Below are 2500 nucleotides of genomic sequence, written 5' to 3'. Positions count from 1 at the left end.
TGTTTCACAGTAATCGTAACAATCCATTTCAACATGAAGGCGTTCGACTGCATCTACGAGCAATCATCAATGAATCTATTGGTAATGTTTGAAGCTTTTTGTTAGCTATATAAATATCAAATCACGTGACAGCTAGTCTGTTGGTCTGCAAAAGGTGTGTGGTTAGCAAGACTAGTCTGTTTGTTGGTCAGATTGTTAGTTGTCTGTGTGTCTGTCTGTGTGTCTGTCCTTCTGTTTTTTGTTTGTTACCGTAGCAAACACAATTGGATGATAGAAATTTGCTCCAGTTGTAGTGCACACTAACATTCAAGATCACCAAACTAACCAATTTAGAGATTCCAGAGTGTTGTGGCCATGTAAATATCTAAAATTTAAAAATTGGGTTTATTAATTAACTAATTATCTATTTAATTAGTTAATTAATTAAATTTAAATTTTATCAATTAATTAAGTGTATTGTTTATTTCATTACAATTCAACTTTTACTAATTTTTATTTTTATTCTAATTAATTAAATTTACCTTAATTTATAGCTAAGTAAGTTCAATAATTCTTTTTGTTTTATTGAATAGTGTATTAATTAAAAGAGTAAACATGTACGTGTACCAGTAAAGATAACAGATACACATCACTCTGCAAACTCACACTCCCTTTTCTCACCATAAATGCCACCAATGTCTAACTCGTGTATGTAATTCGTATCTAACAATGTATTACTGTATTAGATACAACAACTTTCCAGCCTGTCTTCAGCAATTTAGCTCACATCCTAATCTAACTGATCGACCACTAGCCTCACTCTGTCCAGTGACAACATCACCACAACAAACGTCTCCAACTCTACCACTCCAAACGTCTCCATCTCTACCACTCCAAACGTCTCCATCTCTACCACTCCAAACGTCTCCAACTCTACCACTCCAAACGTCTCCATCTCTACCACTCCAAACGTCTCCATCTCTACCACTCCAAACGTCTCCAACTCTACCACTCCAAACGTCTCCAACTCTACCACTCCCATCTACATCACAAAAGACTACAAAAAGTGCAACAACACAATCAACTGCAACTGTCACGTCTTCAGAAGAGAAGAGTGGTTCTGACATTGAAATGCAGAACGTTATAATAATTGCTGTTTGTGTTAGTGCGTTTTTCATTGTGATAGCTCTTGTAGTTGGCGTTGTGATAGGAAGGTACGACTTTGTTGTGTCTGATGTGCATGCATAAGTGTAGTTTGTGTTTCTTGTAGATGTGTAAACGTGGGCAAACAGAGAAAGCTTTCTGATAATCGTCATCCTGGAAGGTATGGCAACATATGTAAACAGTACAGTACCACAGACAAATACCGTTACATATAACCGGTTATATAGTAAGTAGAAATTTACAAAAATACACATACACACACACACACATGCACGCACGCACACACACACACACACACACACACACACACACACACACATGCACGCACGCACACACACACACACACACACACACACACACACACGTGCGCGCACACACACACACATGCACGCACGCACACACACACACACGCACACACACACACACACGCATGTGTACACAATGACACACACACACACACACACACACACACGCATGTGTACACAATGACACACACACACACACACACACACACACACACACACACACACACACACACACACACACACACACACACACACACAAGGTAATGAGTAAATTAGTAATACAATGAATATGTATGCAAGCTTCTAAACACTCACTCTCTTTGTTTATCTAGAGTCACAGAGCAAGCCACTGTGGATGCTAGCCACACACGTGTAGATTCTGAATTCAGCAGTAATCCCCTCTATGGACATGGACGTCTATCAGAACAGTCATCATGTAATAAGAGCAAAGAGAACATTCTTTACCAACTCAATCCCCTTCCACCTACAGAACGTCAATCTGCAGACAATCCATTGTACAACACTCCACAACTAGATATGGAACGTCCTTCGTATGAAGAAATTTTGTAACAATCAGTTTTCAGGGTTTCCCCAAAAATAAAAGTGGCGCGCCCAGTAATTTAATTAGCTAATTTTTAAAGTGGTTTTTGGGTGTGGCATATTGATAGAAAGTTGATCTAAATAAGTGGCAATCTGCAATACTCAGAGTTGCTCAATTACTTTATTACTAAGTTTAGATTATCTCTTTCTTGTTTACTTTGTAGCTTGACTCGGTTATATTACCGCAAAAGATTTGTTAAATATATCCTCATCTGTTAAATTTCCTTGTGTACATTGAATAAAATTCTATTTTGAATTACTCACATTAATCAATATTAATTATTAGTCATGAGGGATAGGGATGTCAGTCTTTGGACACGTATGTCTTATAGACTACTATACCTACACACACACACACACACACACACACACACACACACACACACACACACACACACACACACACACACACACACTTTTACTGCATTTGATGCAGGCATTCGTCATTCTCT

At 38.1% G+C, this 2500-nt stretch overlaps 2 protein-coding genes across 2 annotated transcripts in view; both read left to right on the top strand.

The window, feature by feature from the left end:
- LOC134182811 (uncharacterized) overlaps positions 1-854 on the top strand; it is a 3839-nt gene extending 2985 nt beyond the window's left edge. The window contains exons 4-5 of the mRNA XM_062650257.1: positions 1-81; positions 726-854. The exon at positions 1-81 is cut by the window's left edge and continues 567 nt beyond it. Coding sequence (XP_062506241.1) covers positions 1-81; positions 726-778 — 134 coding nt within the window. The 3' untranslated portion in view covers positions 779-854. The remainder of the gene's footprint in view (positions 82-725) is intronic.
- A 121-nt stretch (positions 855-975) lies between these two features.
- On the top strand, positions 976-2367 carry LOC134182814 (uncharacterized). The gene is made up of 3 exons (XM_062650259.1): positions 976-1193; positions 1250-1303; positions 1781-2367. The coding sequence occupies exons 1-3, from the start codon at positions 1111-1113 to the stop codon at positions 2016-2018; spliced, it is 375 nt and encodes a 124-aa protein (XP_062506243.1). The 5' UTR covers positions 976-1110; the 3' UTR covers positions 2019-2367.
- The last annotated feature ends 133 nt before the right edge of the window (positions 2368-2500 follow it).

This window comes from Corticium candelabrum, chromosome 8 (genome assembly GCF_963422355.1).
Source record: "Corticium candelabrum chromosome 8, ooCorCand1.1, whole genome shotgun sequence".
Taxonomy (NCBI): domain Eukaryota; kingdom Metazoa; phylum Porifera; class Homoscleromorpha; order Homosclerophorida; family Plakinidae; genus Corticium; species Corticium candelabrum.
This window is presented reverse-complemented; position numbering and strand designations above follow the sequence as displayed.